We start from the raw sequence: 13670 nt of genomic DNA, 5'->3' as shown, positions 1-13670 counted from the left end.
GGAATATCTTGTTTCTTTTTGTCCATTTGACAGGATATGATAGATTTTTGTAAGGATGGTTGGGCTGCAGTCATTAGAAATGCTACAATCACACTTTTGCATGCTTTGCAACAAATTTGTTGGTCCAGGTGGCTACGAATTCCTTTAAGTTGCTTCTGCTTTGGCTAACATGTGTTGTTAGAAGAAACATATCTAGATAACTGAATCAAACTGTGCTATTTCTGTTTGCAGGCATCAAATAGTTTCTTAATGATGTCAAATGTGAACTATAAAGGTTCATTTGTGTGAATTGTTTTTTGGATTTCTATTTCTTGTTGTACTTGTATTCTGTTCATCAGGGGACTGCGGCTCCAAAGTGAGTTAGTAAGACGTCGTTTTCAACATCAACCTCTGCTTTGCAACAAATTTGATGGTCCAGGTGGCTACGAATTCCTTTAAGTTGCTTCTGCTTTGTCTAACATTTGTTGTTAGAAGAAACATATCTAGATAACTGAATCAAACTGTGCTATTTCTGTTTGCAGGCATCAAATAGTTTCTTAATGATGTCAAATGTGAACTATTAAGGTTCATTTGTGTGAATTGTTTTTTGGATTTCTATTTCTTGTTGTACTTGTATTCTGTTCATCAGGGGACTGCGACTCCAAAGTGAGTTAGTAAGACGTCGTTTTCAACATCAACCTCTGCTAGATGTCCGAATAGCTTACCTAGAGAAGTTATCAGTAAAGGACTTTGAGAGAGTCATACTTGAAGGTGCTGTACAAATTGGAAATCTTCTTGGTTGTCTTAACCTAACAATTCTTTTGTGGAAATTATTCTAAGCTATAGAGTTGAAACTGAATTTTTAAATTTTTTGTAGATGCGTTTGGATTCAATGGAAGCTGTAAATAAATTCTGGAAGAGCTAAAATAAATGTATCCAACCAACTAGAACTGGTATGAAGTCAGGAATGTTTTTATATAATTCTCTCTTATTTTAGCTTTTTCTTTACAAAATTATTCATGAATACTTATTGTTATCTGTTATATTCTTGTCACGTTCGGTAGGAGAATTATTTGGTGCTCCACGAGCACGACTTTTAGTCTTGTGATGCAACATTGACTACAATTGGGGTGTTGTAGCAGCCATGGGACCAGCTGTGGAGGAGGCGAGCAAGGTTAGGGATACATGTCAAGCTTTGAAAATACTTTTTACATTGTAAAATATCACTCCTACTAGTTTTACTAAATACCTGAGTGATCTACTTTAGGAAATATTGTCCGACGTTCTAAAATGCCTCACTAACAACATGAAGCACATGGGAGAATGTACCTTGGCTGCTGCTCTTTACAAAATGGTTTGGTGAACTTCTTTAGGCATGTCTTTTTTACCCTGTTAATGCGCAGATTTTAATACTCCTAACAGTGGTGTGTAAAGATCTTTTTGATTGGTTGACAAAACCTGCATGTAACCGCAGTGATGGTGAGTCCATTAGCTTAAATCAGTGAATACGTCTGCTTGTAATGATTCTAATATGTTATGTTTCCATGAATATTTCCAGAAAAAATCAGAAGATGTGCGAAAAACAGCTGAAGGATGCCTTTTCGAGATCTTGAGAGTCAGTTGACCAGAAACAATAGGTATACTTGGATTAGCTTGTTCTATTCGTTGTTAGAACCTAATATTGGTAGTCGTGTGCATTTTTCTCAGATGGAAAAGAATATCAAAGATATCCAAAGGCCCATAACTAGCTCTTGTGCTTGAAAAGTAAGACCATGATTTGTTCAAGGTACCTCTCCAAGCTCCATGATCTGGTTTTCTCATTAACATGTTCTCTCCTCTCTCTTCCCTTTTATGTTCATGCTCTTGCTAACGATTTGAATCGAATCATCAAAAGGTGTTTCAAAGATTTCATAATCCACTTCTAATGGTACCTTGAAGCAAAACCAGTAAGTTTCTTCTGTCTCTTAACATATTTTCTTCTGAATTCAATTTGTAACAGATTAGAAATAATGATATTTGGTGGCTGAGTATTCACTTATTCTGATTTGTTGGTAAAAAAAATTAGGCATCTATTTTTTAGAGCTCAACACTTATAGAGGCGCACAAGATATCAGTATGGAATCATATTCTCGAAGACGTGGGAGTTCCAAACATTTCTTGCTTTATAAAGGAGAACATGGTGGTGATTGGTAATCGAATATAAAAAATGGCTTTCTGCTGCTCTGCTTTCAGTTTAGATTTGTTCTGCATCACTTTATCTCTGGTTTGATTCTTATTCTTGTTCTTATGGTTTACTTTTTCTATCGTTTCAGGTCTTCCTCGCTTGAAGAAAAGAGACGTTCATTCATGCATTCACTCATACATGCATACATTCACACATACATGCATACATTAATCCATGCATTCATGCATTCACACTTTTTCTATCGTTTCAGGTCTTCCTCGCTTGAAGAAAAGAGACGTTCATTCATGCATTCACTCATACATGCATACATTCACACATACATGCATACATTAATACATGCATTCATGCATTCATACATTCATGCATAATGCATGATGCATTCATGCATTCATACATTCATGCATCATTCATTCATGCATTCATACATTCATGCATGCATTCATGCATTAATACATGCATTCATGCATTCATACATTCATGCATTCATGCATTCATACATTCATGCATCATTCATTCATGCATTCATGCATCATTCATTCATGCATTCATGCATCATTCATTCATGCATGATGCATTCATACATTCATGCATAATGCATGATGCATTCACACATACATACATTCATACATTCATACATACTACATGCTTCCCTTGCACATTCCTAATTTCTCTGTCTCTTGGTAATAAGTGACAACAAGAAGCACGTGATAGAATGTACCTTGGCTGCTCATTTGTGTCGTGGGGCTGTGAATCTTGACAACATTGCTGGTGATATCTTCCTTACGCATCTCTTCTGCTTGTTAAATTATAGTATTTTTTATTCTGTTACTGCATTTGATATCCATGCTATGTTGCATTGTATTCATATCAAAGCCTCATTAGCACATGCCACTGAAGCTCTTTTTTAGCACATTCATGCATAATGCATGATGCATCCACACATACATACATTCATACATACTACATACTTGCTTCGCTTGCACATTCATAATTTCTCTGAAACGTCTCTCGGTGATAAGTGACAACAAGAAGCACGTGAGAGAATGTACCTTGGCTGCTAATTTTTGTCGTGGGGCTGTGCATCTTGACAACATGCCACTGAATTATAGTATTTTTTATTCTGTTACTGCATTTGATATCCATGCTATGTTCCATGTTGCATTGTATTCATATCAAAGCCTCATTAGCACATGCCACTGAAGCTCTTTTTTAGCACATTCATGCATAATGCATGATGCATCCACACATACATACATTCATACATACTACATACTTGCTTCGCTTGCACATTCATAATTTCTCTGAAACGTCTCTCGGTGATAAGTGACAACAAGAAGCACGTGAGAGAATGTACCTTGGCTGCTAATTTTTGTCGTGGGGCTGTGCATCTTGACAACATGCCACTGAAGCTCTTTTTTAGCTCTTTTTTTTTGTTAATTATTACTGAGTTTGATGATTTTGCATTATATTATATTGCCGTGCATCAACTTTGACTTTGAAAGAAGAGATAGAAGTTCTAGAAGAACTAGACAAGTCAGAGGAAATCTTGGTCGGTTGTTGTGTGCAGGTGCAGCTCCAGGTTAAAATGAGAAAAAATGTGAGGTATGCTTGTTACTCCATTTAAAATCTTCTTATATGTAATTATCGAATTATTCCCTGAGAATATTACTTGGAAAAGCAGGTTCTGCAAATCATCACTCATATCTTCAACTGCGGCAAAAGAAATGTGTCATACTTTGCATTACAGGTTAGTAATAGAAGAAGAAAAAGTAACTTTTAGAAACTGAATGCTGTATTTAGACGTCAGTTTTATCTTTTTCTTACAAAATTCTTTCTTGGCTCAGTTTCAGATATAAAGATATGAGCCTCTACAATGAAGTGGCCTACTTCTTTTTGTGAAGCAGCTGATCGAAAGGGTTTGTGCTGGTTCGGTAAATTTTCTATCGACTTTCATTTTAATCTGATCACAATGATGATTCATGACTTTTGTTTGTAGCTTTGCAGAATCATGAAAGAGCACAACAATCCCAAGGTTCATAGTGAAGGCTTATTCTGGATTGTTTCGGCAGTTGATGACTTTGGTGTCTCACTTTTGAAACTTACGAATTCCTTTTAAGCTACTTCTGCTTTGCCTAACATGTGTTTGTTTGGTTCATTTTTGTGGATGGTCTTTTAGATTTCTTGTTTTTACTTGTCTGTTGTTCATCAGGGGACTGCGGCACCGAAGAGAGTTAGATAGACGTCGGTAAAAAGGCTTTGAGATTCCTGATTTTGAAATCTTTTTTTGTTGCTAACAATTCTTTTGTGAAAAAATTATTCTAAGCTGTAGAGTTGAAACTGAGTGTTTTAAATTTTTGTAGATACGTTTGGATCCAATTGAAGCTGTAATAAAATTCTGGAAGGGGCTAATAAACGTATCCAACCAAATGGAACTGGTATGAACTCAGGAATTTTTCTATAATTCTCTGTTATTTAAGTTTTTTTTTTCATTACATAATTAGTCATGAATCCTTATAATTGTTATATGTACCGTTCGTATCATGTTCAGTAGTAGAATTATTCGGTGGTCCACGGGGACAACTTTTAGTCTTGTGATGCAAACATTGACTACCATTGGAGGTGTTGCAGCAGCCATGGGACCAGCTGTCAAGAAGGCGAGCAAGGTTAGGGATACATGTCAAGCGTTGAAAATACTTTTACATTGTAAAATATCAATGCCTGCCATTTTTACCAAATACTTGAATGATCTAGTTTAGGGAATTTTGTCTGATGTTCTGAAATGCCTCACTAACAACATAAAGCACATGAGAGAATTTACCTTGGCTGTTGTTGATAAAATGGTTGGTGAACTTCTTTAAACAAGTCTTTTGTATCCTGTTAATGCAGATTCTAATACCACTAAAAGTGGTTTTTATAGATCTTTTTGATTGCTTGACAAAACAGGTTGCTGGATTAAGTGACTTTGTGGATGCTACACATTTACTGAAACCTGCAAGTAACCGCAGTGATGGTGAGTCTGTGACTGATCTAAAATATTTATACCGCCTCATTATCTTGAATCACTAAATAAGTCTGTTTGTAATAATTATTACTCTGTTATGTTTCTACTGATATTTCCAGGACCAACCAGAAGATCTGCGAAAAATAGTGGAAGGATGCCTTTCCGAGATCTGGAGAGTCAGTGGACAAGACACGGTAGGTATCCTTGGGTTAGCTTGTTCTATTCGTGGCTTGAACCTAATATCGGATTAGTCGTATGCATTTTTCTCAGATGGAAATGAATATCAAAGATATAAAAGGCTCATCACTAGCTCTTGTGCTTGAAAAAGCAAGACCAGGATTTGTTCAAGGTACCTCTCCAATCTTCATGATCTGGTTGTCTGATTAACATGTTCTCTCCTCTCTACTAACGACTTGAATCATCAAAAGCTTCGGCGGGGCCAGTATCAAAAGGTGTTTCAAATATTCCATAATCTACTTCTAGTGGTACCTTGAAGCAAGATCAGTTAGTTTCATCCGTCTCTTCACATATTTTCTTTTGTATTCAATTTGTAAGTTAAAAAAAAAATATTGGCATTCCTTATTGCAGAGCTACAACACTTAAGGGGCAAGATATCAAATTAAGTATGGAATCGTATTCTCGAAGACTTGGGAGAGCCAAACAGTTTCTTAGATACTTCATATTAAGGTAAGTTGTTCCTCATGTTTCTTTTACATAAAGGGTCAAATAATTTTCTCTGTTTTTTAGTCTCTTATTTGATATTTCTCTTGCTTCATGCATGTGTACAGGTCTTTTGGTTACCAAAGTCGTCAAGGCAAATCCCGTAGTCCAGAACAAATGAAGAGGCAGGTAAAATCTCCATGTCTCTCTTCTCAAGACAAAAATACTCGCACCAAATACACAAACACGACAGATAAAAAAACTTCACAATCACAAATACACAACAAAAAATAATCAAACAAAACTAAAACTCTACACTCAAACTATAAAACTTCACATGCCACGAAACACAACAAAACAAATCGACAAAAACTCCACACTTCAAACAAAAACTTCACATGCCACGAAACACAACAAAAAAAATCGACAAACACAATCACCTGAAACAAGAGTTCTCATGGATATAATCGACAAAAACGAACAAATACTTTCTCTCTAATTTACTATAATTTAATGTCAATAACAATTCATAGAAATTGTTCCCCGATATGAGGGAATAGAAAATATAGGAAGAGGAGAAAGAAAGCTAAAAAAACTTTCCCTCGCATGAGTTTCGAGATTCTATTTCTAGTTACTACTTTTTGAAAAACCAGATTTAAACCAAACCTTTTTACTAAAAACAGAAATTCTCACCCACTTTTGTTTACCCAAAATAGAAGTTCTATCAAAAACAACCCAAAAAACCATCTTTCCGGCGAATTCCCACGGAGGAGCCGGCGTAGGAGACGCCCCTCTTCCCGTGAGGAAGGTCTCTCTTCTTTAACGGCTGCTTAAAGAGTTTCCTCTCCCTTAAAAGAGGTTGTTTATTTCTCATTGAATGCAGTCCAAACAACTGCCCAAACGATATCTAAACTTCTATATCTTGTACTCCTTGTACTTTGTGTTACTTTGTGTGATGTTTGTTTGCAATGAATGCAATTACCCTGAAGAAGGAATGTTTGTCATTACTCTTTTAGTTCCTGGAATTTTATCTAGAAACTTTCTGTCCGGTTTGGATAGAGAACAGTCTCACTTTTTGTGAAGAACCATTTGAAAAAATTTCAGGAAAATCTCACCTAGTGTGAAGAACTATCTTTGAACCATCTCTGAAACTTCTACAAAAGCTGCCTCCTCACAAAAAGATCTCTACCTTCTTGTCTCATCCTGCAAAGTTCAAGCCCAAGAACTGTTCAAAATTAAAGCTTGTTCAGGACTAAATTAGAAGATGGATCGCCGCATACCTTATTATGCTAAAGGAAAAGCGATAGCTGATGACTACTACTCTCAGCCTTCCCGGAAAAGACTCAAGGCTCCGCAGCTGGATACCTCAGATTTGGTCCAAAAAAACTCTCTTACCCTCATAGGACGTCTCACAAATCCTGCAGTGCAACAACGCCTGTGGTCCCTTATACCTTTTCTCTCTAGCAGATGGAATCTGAATGGAAAAGCCATTGGGTCAGATCTTGGCAGGGGACGCTTCCAGTTTTGTTTTGACTTTGAGGAAGACTTGCTCAAGGTTCTAAACAGCAGACCTTATCATTTTGATGATTGGATGGTAATTCTACAGAGATAGGAACCTGTTATATCAGATAATTTCTCCTCCGAGATTCCCTTCTGGATTGATGTTCAAGGAATCCCTCTTCACTACTTGAAACCCAAAATGCTAATTGACATTGGTGGTCTAGCGGGTGAACTAGTTGATCATGAACTTACTCCAGCGGTAGCAAGAGTTAAAGTCCTAGTGAATGGTCTGCAACCTCCTGTAAAAGATGCAATGATTGACTTCCCGGATGGCAGTGAAGCTCTGGTGACGCTGGAATACAAAAGATTAAAAAAGCACTGCTCCCACTGCAACAGGCTATCACATGAGAAATCCAACTGTCCTGGTTTGCAGTCAAGTAGAAAATCTCAAAACCAGAGTTCACTACCTCCTCTACCGCCATAAAGAGAACAGCTCTCCTCAAGAAACAAGTCCCAAAGTGGGAATCTCTCAAATAACAGACACATCTCTCAAGTACCTTCAGGACATACTCGAAGAAATGATGGCAGTTCATCAGATCGTAGAGCTCACAGATTTTCTGGTCTCTCTCAGCAAAGACATTCAGACAGGAGATCCCTTGACTACAGAACCCCAAGTTACAGGAGATCACCTTCCAAGTCCCAAGACTACTATAGAGGAGATTCAACTAGAGATGCTAGAACTCACTCGAAACCGCAAGAACGATATCATGACAAACCATCCTCTCCAAACCTTCAATGGAGAGAAAGAGAAAAACTCTATTCAAAAGACAACATTCATCAAGAAATCTCGGAATCATCTAGAAACAGAAGGCCACCTCTCGAACGCGAAATGACTAATGACAACATTCTCAAACCACCGCCTATCCCTACAACTGCGGAAGTTATGGGAGAGCTGCGAGATGTAACGGTACAATACATTAATTGTAATGACCCTACTGAAAGTGCTGCAAGAAGACACAGAGTTAATCAGGGAGAAGAAGTAGGTCTGATGGCTACCACAGCAGCTAATATTATCTCTGCAGCAGCTCAAGCTCACCAACCATCATTGGTGGAAGCGATTCAGGCCCCAATCTTAGAGGATAACCAAGCACTCCAAGCTCCTATGGTGAAGAAAAAAGAGGCAGACCGCCTACTCCTAAACCGGTTAATAAAAGCCCTATGAGATTAGTGGGATCAAAGTTGAGTAAGAAACAACTCTGTATTACACAAGGCTCACCCAAGAGGAAGTCCGCTCTAACCAGACTAACAACTGCACAGGCAGATTCTGTACCTTCTCACAGTAATGGCTCCCCCTCTAGAAGAAGACAGAATCCTGCAAATATCCCATCAACAAGTTAGGTACCTCCTAAGACAAAAATCATACCAGCTATTGCAAAAGGTAGGATGGATTTTCAACATCCATCCAATCCTCTTCCTTAAAAGTGGCAAGTTGGAACTGTTGTGGGTTGGGGAATCCCATAACAGCTCATAGACTGGATGAGATAAAGAAGAATATCTCACCAGAAATCCTATTCCTCATGGAGACGAAAAATCCAGATGCTGTCGTCCTCACTGCTCTCATTGGATTGGGTTAAGTAGCAATTCACCTAGTTACTCCTCACAGCCCTGGAGGTGGAGGACTTGCCCTGCTATGGAAACAAGAAATTGAAGTAGAAATCGTTTTCTCCTGCCAAAATTTCATTGATACTCTAATAAAAGCAGAAGAAAAAGGATTTTTTACCACTTTCCTATATGGTGAACCTGATAGATCAAAAAGAAAGCTTATTTGGAATCAACTCACTGATTTGGGAACCAACCGTTCTGAACCATGGTTTATAACAGGAGATTTTAATGATATCATTGAACCATCAGAAAAAGAAGGAGGAATCAAAAGACCTGTTGGATCTTTTGTGGATCTTAGATCATTCATGTCAACATGTGACTTGTTTGACTTAAGACATTCTGGAAACTTTCTGTCTTGGCGAGGCACAAGAAATGAGCACCTAGTTCACTGTAGACTAGATAGAGCCATGTCTAATACTGCATGGGCAGAAGAGTATCCTTCTGGTAGAAGTGATTACCTGAGATTTGAAGGATCTGATCATCGACCGCTTATCACTCACTTTGATCTGAAGAAAAAGAAAAAGAAGGGATTATTTAGATATGATCGTCGCCTAAGGGATAACGAGGAAGTTAGGTTACTTATCTCAGAGGCTTGGAGCTTCGATGATCAAGAATCAGTTGAGGAGAAGATTAATAGATGTCGTGCTAGTATAATCCGATGGTCAAGAGAAGCACATCAGAACAGCCAAAAACTGATAGAGGACTACAAACAAAAGCTTGACAAGGCCATGTCTAGTCCCACAAACAGTGCTGAGTTAATCTCCTCTCTAAATAATACTCTTCTTTTAGCCTATAAGGCCGAAGAAGCATTTTGGAAGCAACGAAATCGCCAACTTTGGCTGGCTTTAGGAGACAAGAATACTGAATATTTCCATGCTGCTACAAGAGGCAGAAAGGCAATCAATAAGTTTTCCGTCATTGAAAATGCTGAATCCCAACCAGTGTACAAAGAAAGTGAAATACTTATAGTTTTCACTGAGTATTTTCATAAACTCTTCACCTCTCAGGAAGGAGACAGACTCTCTACTGTTAATGAAGCCATTCTTCCACGCATCTCAAATGAAACAAATGAGATCCTAATAGCTATGCCCTCCTCTGCATAAATAAGAAAAAGCTTGTTATGCAATACATCTAGACAAAGCTCCAGGCCCTGATGGGTTTTTAGCAAGCTTTTTTCAATCTAATTAGGAAACTGTGGTCCCTCAAATCATTTTGGAGGTGCAAATTTTTTTCTCATCGAGTCATCTACCAAGGCGAATAAATGCAACTCATATACGACTTATTCCAAAGATCTTAAGCCCTACAAAGGTTGCTGAATACAGACCTATTGCCCTCTGCACCGCGTTTTACAAGATTATCTCTAAGCTGCTTTCCAAGAGACTTCAACCAGTCCTGCAAAACATAGTTGCAGAGAATCAATCAGCTTTTGTTCCTAATCGAGCAATCACAGATAATGTCTTAATCACTCATGAAGTTCTACACTCTCGGGAGCAGAAAAGATATGCTATATGGCAGTGAAAACTGATATGAGCAAAGCATATGATCGTCTTGAATGGGATTTTATCAGATTAGTTCTTGAGAGGTTGGGGTTCCATCCTAAATGGGTAAACTGGATTATGCAATGCATTGACACAGTCTCCTATTCTTTTCTACTCAATGGATCAGCTCAAGGATCAGTGACTCCAACCAGAGGAATAAGACTGGGAGATACCCTCTCACCCTACCTTTTCATCCTTTGTAGTGAGGTCCTTTCAGGTCTTTGTCTAAAAGCTCAAGCAGAAGGAAAATTACCTGGAATTAGAGTTGCATTAGGCAGTCCAAGAGTGAACCATCTGCTCTTTGCAGATGACACCATGTGCTTTTGCCGATCTGACAGAAAGAGTTGCCTAGAACTTATGTCTATCCTGCATAAATATGAGGAAGCTTCAGGTTAAATGATTAAGACAGAGAAATCAGCCATAACTTTCTCTTCAAAGACTAGTGAAGAAGCAAGAATTTTGGCTAAACAAGTTCTCAGAATCCAAAAGGAAAGCGGTCTGGGAAAGTACTTAGGGTTACCTGAACTCTTTGGAAGGAAGAAAAAAGATTTGTTCAATCTTATCATAGACCGAACAAGACAGCGAGCTCTCAGCTGGTCTTCAAAATTCCTATCAAGCGCAGGCAAGGCTACATTGTTACAGTCCGTCCTAGCATCGATGCCGACTTATACTATGTCTAGCTTCAAGCTTCCAGGATCGCTCTATAAAGGTATTCAGTCGGCTTTGACAAGGTTTTGGTGGGATGGCTCCGACGAGAAACATAAAATGGCTTGGATTTCATGGTCAAAATTAACTCTATCCAAGAGGGATGGAGGATTAGGATTTCGAGACATTAAAAGTTTTAATGAGGCTTTATTAGCAAAGATAAGTTGGCGTTTGCTTACCAAACCATCTTGTTTACTCGCTAAAGTTCTCATGGGGAAGTATTGCAATTCAGATGGTTTTCTTGAAAACTCAGCTTGGTAAAGCAATTGGAGACTTATTGAAAACTCAGCTTGGTAGAGCAATTGGAAATGGACAGAACACGAGAATTTGGGATGATCTTTGGCTCTCCTCCTCTATACCCCTGCAACCAATGGGACCTCCCACCCATCAAACTCATGAGATGCTATTCTCACAACTCCTCTGTCCAAGAAGCTTCACCTGGAATAGAGAGAAAATTGCTCAAATCCTGCCAGCCTATGAAGATACAATCTTGGAAATTATACCAAGTAAACTAGGCGCAAGAGACAAGTATGCGTGGTTACCTTCTAAGACTGGTGATTATTCTGCAAAGTCGGGATACCACATTGCAAATGAGAAGAACAGGAAGTTAACTCTTCAATCCTGCAATCAACAAGGATTCAATTGGCAAAAAGAGATTTGGAAGACAAAAACAGCCCCAAAAGTTAATTCTTCATGTGTAAAGCAATGAAAAATGCAATCCCTATTGGAGAGAATCTGAAGTTTAGAGGAATCAATACCACAGCGACTTGTCCCCATTGTGGTCTTGAGGAATCTATGAATCATCTCTTCTTTTTTTGCAGCTTCGTCAAACAAGTCTGGGCTAAGGCTTCGTTTAAACAGCTTCCTGTGTTTGTCCACAACACCTCTCTAAGAGCAATCATTGAAGCATCCAGAACTTTTGTGGTTTTACTACCGACGGGCTTAGTCAATGGACCTCTATTCCCTTGGCTTCTATGGTCAATCTGGACCACAAGGAATAAGAAGATTTTTGAAAACCGTCAAGTAAAGGCATCTGATGTTATATCACAAGCCATGGTTCAAGCAAAAGAGTGGATTACCGCACAGAGTTTAGCAACACCACCGCAGGCCCTCCGAGTTCCAGTCCTGACACCGGTTATTCAGTTAGATACAATTAGGGTTTTCTCGGATGCAGCGTGGAAAGAGGATTCGCACAAAGCTGGTCTTGGCTGGATAATGTTCGATCCTCTGTGGAAAATTGAATTTATGGAAGGTGGATCGGTCCAGTTCATCAGTTCGCCGCTCATGGCAGAAGCAATGGCCCTTCACCTAGCAATCAACCAGGCGATCAATTTCAAATTCACCAATATATAAGGATATATGATTCTCAAACGTTAATCAAAGCAATCAATGAAGGAACTCACCCGATTGAGCTCCATGGGATTCTTCACGACATCCTTTCTCTATCCTCCTTTTTCGAATGTTTCCTTTTGTTTTATCAATCACGATCTGAATCGGAGAGCCGATGTTATCGCCAAATCAGCGTTAGTCGAAGACTGTTTGTTTATCTCCTTAATCTTCGTTTAATGGAAAAGTCTTTTGCCCAAAAAAAAAAAAACAAAATGTTCCCCGATTATAATGCTATTTATCTTTTTTACTATCAATTTTTGGTATTTCTTTTTTCTGTTAAAAGCATCTCAATTCTCTGGTTGTATTATGCCACCACCTTGGCTATCTACTTTGTTGTATTCAATATAAATTAATTTTGCTGGAAAAAACAAGTATCTCAATTAGCATTCTTATATTTTTCAATATGGAATATCTTGTTGCAATTCATTTTTTTGCACCTTTATCACGTAAACGAGTGATTATTAGTGTGTATATCTTCCGCAATAACTATGTATTAATTTTCACATTTTAATACACATTTTTTTCTCCTTTCTAATTTTAGTTTTTTTTTTTTTTGAATATCTGGAAGTTTTGGGCCGAAACCCGTAACCTCCCCCCTGACCCGAAACCACAGCATGTAATATTAGTTTCGTCCCAAGCGTCACTCGAATCGGCGACCTCTAAGATTCGCCTAGGATCTTTACCAATTGAGCTAACGACGTTTGGTCTTTCTAATCTTAGTTGATGGAACATTGTTTTAACTTTCTTTATGTAAAAATCATCTTTTCTCGATGTAGCATTTTGTTGTTATTGTTGGTGTTGTTGTAATGTGATATTCCTTAAACAACAAAAACTTCTAGACAAAGAGGTATATCGCAATTCGCAACTTATATGTTTTTCACTTTTTCTTACTAGTATAAAGAAAATAGATGTCCATAAAAACAGTTGATGAACAAACCGAGATGAATCCCAAAACGAAATGAGACTTATTGCGAGGAAGGAATAGAGAATTATCTGAAAATCGGAGATGAGAGAAGACGAACAAATTGAGAAGAAATTTTCTGATTACTTT

The 13670-nt window shown here is 38.1% G+C and overlaps 1 protein-coding gene, 2 long non-coding RNA genes, 2 other non-coding genes and 1 pseudogene across 10 annotated transcripts; 4 read left to right on the top strand and 2 right to left on the bottom strand.

Annotated features, from left to right (window-relative positions):
• Window positions 1-2732: 2732 nt before the first annotated feature.
• AT3G00480 lies at window positions 2733-3468 on the top strand. Of its 3 annotated transcripts, NR_143821.1 has the most exons (3): window positions 2848-2925; window positions 3050-3256; window positions 3355-3468. It is a non-coding gene; the product is annotated as an uncharacterized misc_RNA (transcript). The 3 variants fall into 3 exon arrangements; NR_143822.1 differs by lacking the exon at window positions 2848-2925 and adding an exon at window positions 2733-2745 and having other exon boundaries at window positions 3076-3378; NR_143823.1 differs by lacking the exon at window positions 2848-2925 and adding an exon at window positions 2733-2779 and having other exon boundaries at window positions 3110-3378.
• Window positions 3469-4797: 1329 nt separating this feature from the next.
• Window positions 4798-6008, top strand: AT3G28155 (uncharacterized protein; the record flags this gene model as incomplete). Of its 2 annotated transcripts, NM_001338947.1 has the most annotated exons (8): window positions 4798-4827; window positions 4921-5004; window positions 5108-5174; window positions 5285-5359; window positions 5436-5514; window positions 5594-5650; window positions 5754-5852; window positions 5954-6008. In NM_001338947.1, the coding sequence occupies 5 exons, from the start codon at window positions 4798-4800 to the stop codon at window positions 5486-5488; spliced, it is 309 nt and encodes a 102-aa protein (NP_001319663.1). In that variant the 3' UTR covers window positions 5489-5514; window positions 5594-5650; window positions 5754-5852; window positions 5954-6008. The 2 variants fall into 2 exon arrangements, with proteins under 2 accessions (NP_001319663.1, NP_001327747.1); NM_001338948.1 differs by lacking the exons at window positions 4921-5004; window positions 5954-6008 and having other exon boundaries at window positions 5594-5617; window positions 5754-5827.
• AT3G00470 lies at window positions 5857-12806 on the bottom strand. Of its 2 annotated transcripts, NR_143819.1 has the most exons (19): window positions 12634-12806; window positions 12310-12538; window positions 11989-12213; window positions 11773-11851; window positions 11410-11668; window positions 11046-11320; window positions 10779-10891; window positions 10312-10379; window positions 9988-10082; window positions 9446-9866; window positions 9106-9337; window positions 8886-9013; window positions 8602-8697; window positions 8382-8520; window positions 8201-8277; window positions 7397-8115; window positions 7106-7299; window positions 6941-7028; window positions 5857-6808 (listed from the first exon to the last, which is right to left on the bottom strand). It is a non-coding gene; the product is annotated as an uncharacterized misc_RNA (transcript). The 2 variants fall into 2 exon arrangements; NR_143820.1 differs by having other exon boundaries at window positions 7106-8115; window positions 8201-8329; window positions 8426-8520; window positions 9106-9185; window positions 9446-9863.
• Window positions 6375-6598, bottom strand: AT3G05395. The gene has a single exon (NR_141174.1). It is a non-coding gene; the product is annotated as an other RNA (long non-coding RNA).
• Window positions 6411-6631, top strand: AT3G05385. The gene has a single exon (NR_141173.1). It is a non-coding gene; the product is annotated as an other RNA (long non-coding RNA).
• Window positions 7090-12583, top strand: AT3G28153 (annotated as a pseudogene; the record flags this gene model as incomplete). Its single annotated transcript has 1 exon — window positions 7090-12583.
• Window positions 12807-13670: the final 864 nt, after the last annotated feature.

The sequence above is a fragment of the Arabidopsis thaliana genome, chromosome 3 (assembly GCF_000001735.4).
Source record: "Arabidopsis thaliana chromosome 3, partial sequence".
Taxonomy (NCBI): Eukaryota; Viridiplantae; Streptophyta; class Magnoliopsida; order Brassicales; family Brassicaceae; genus Arabidopsis; species Arabidopsis thaliana.
The sequence above is the reverse complement of the archived record's forward strand: the minus strand, read 5'-3'. Positions and strand labels throughout refer to the sequence as shown.